Source organism: Phytophthora parasitica, assembly GCF_000247585.1.
Source record: "Phytophthora parasitica INRA-310 unplaced genomic scaffold supercont2.11, whole genome shotgun sequence".
In the NCBI taxonomy this organism is placed as follows: domain Eukaryota; phylum Oomycota; class Peronosporomycetes; order Peronosporales; family Peronosporaceae; genus Phytophthora; species Phytophthora nicotianae.
Genome location: NW_008648997.1, coordinates 1,473,038 through 1,474,089, shown reverse-complemented (window position 1 = coordinate 1,474,089; position 1,052 = coordinate 1,473,038). Strand labels below are relative to the sequence as shown.

The following is a 1,052-nucleotide window of genomic DNA, read 5'->3' as shown; positions in this document are numbered from 1 at the left end:
CAGCTCCCAAATAAAGTGTGCATCCCGCTGATCAAGTCGAAGAATATGGTGGATAGTATGGAGTACAGTGCACACGTCAATGCTGGACCGTCCGAAGCTCTAAACATACCTGGCCACGAGTCTCGCGAGTATCGACTAGCGAAACGAGCGGCGAGACTGGAACAACGTGTACGGTGGGTTCGACGTACAGAAAAGGTCATCCCGTCCGTGACTAGGTTTCGCCGTGGCCGGCCAGTGCGTGTCAGACTGACGAACGTCTCGGAACGGACAGCGTACGTTCCAGCGTTCGATAGACTGGTCATGCTGGTTCCGGTCGGAGATCTGCCGCGAGGCGAGGGCTACGTGCGCTTGGACTCCAAGAAGTACAAAGACTGGCAAGTGCTTGCCTACGAGATCTGTCGCGACCGACAGTTGTTCAGACGAGAGTGTGAACTCTACGAATAATGGCTGGCGACCCTACCTCCATCGGTTGAGCGACGAGCCTATCCGACACCCGTCGGAGTTATGAAGAGGTCGCCTGAAGACGCGTTGGACGTATCGACGGATCGTCTGACATGTGCCGAGCGTTGGGAGAAGATTTTGGAGCAACGAGAGTGCGAACTCTACAAACAATGGCTGGTGACCCAACCTCCATCGGTTGAGCGACGAGCGTATCCGACATCCGTCGGAGTTATGAAGAGGCCGCCTGAAGACGCGTTGGACGTATCGACAGATCGTCTGACATGTGCCGAGCGTTGGGAGAAAATTTTGGAGCAACAAGAGTGCGATGAAGGTCGTCTGGACTCATGAGTGACAGACGAAGGCGTGTTCGAGGTCCGACTCTCCGGAGACTCGTCGGATGGCGGTTCAGCAAGCAATGGTGACGGTAGCGATGCCGACGAGGGGTCGGTTAGACGCCCACAGGAACGACAAGGTTTAACGGAGGTGATGAACACAGCAACGTGGGTTCAGCTGGTGTCTGATGTTGGAGATGACGCATCAAGTACAATGACGAGGGAAACCACGATTGTATCGGATGGCAACCGTCCAAGCGGCGACTCATCAGCCTCTTA

At 55.3% G+C, this 1,052-nt stretch overlaps 2 protein-coding genes across 2 annotated transcripts; both read left to right on the top strand.

Moving 5' to 3' along the window:
- Window positions 1–45: 45 nt before the first annotated feature.
- PPTG_07400 (hypothetical protein) lies at window positions 46–444 on the top strand (the record flags this gene model as incomplete). Its single annotated transcript, XM_008901577.1, has 1 exon — window positions 46–444. One exon carries the CDS (start codon window positions 46–48, stop codon window positions 442–444), a length of 399 nt encoding a protein of 132 aa, XP_008899825.1.
- A 60-nt stretch (window positions 445–504) lies between these two features.
- PPTG_07399 (hypothetical protein) lies at window positions 505–789 on the top strand (the record flags this gene model as incomplete). Its single annotated transcript, XM_008901576.1, has 1 exon — window positions 505–789. One exon carries the CDS (start codon window positions 505–507, stop codon window positions 787–789), a length of 285 nt encoding a protein of 94 aa, XP_008899824.1.
- Window positions 790–1,052: the final 263 nt, after the last annotated feature.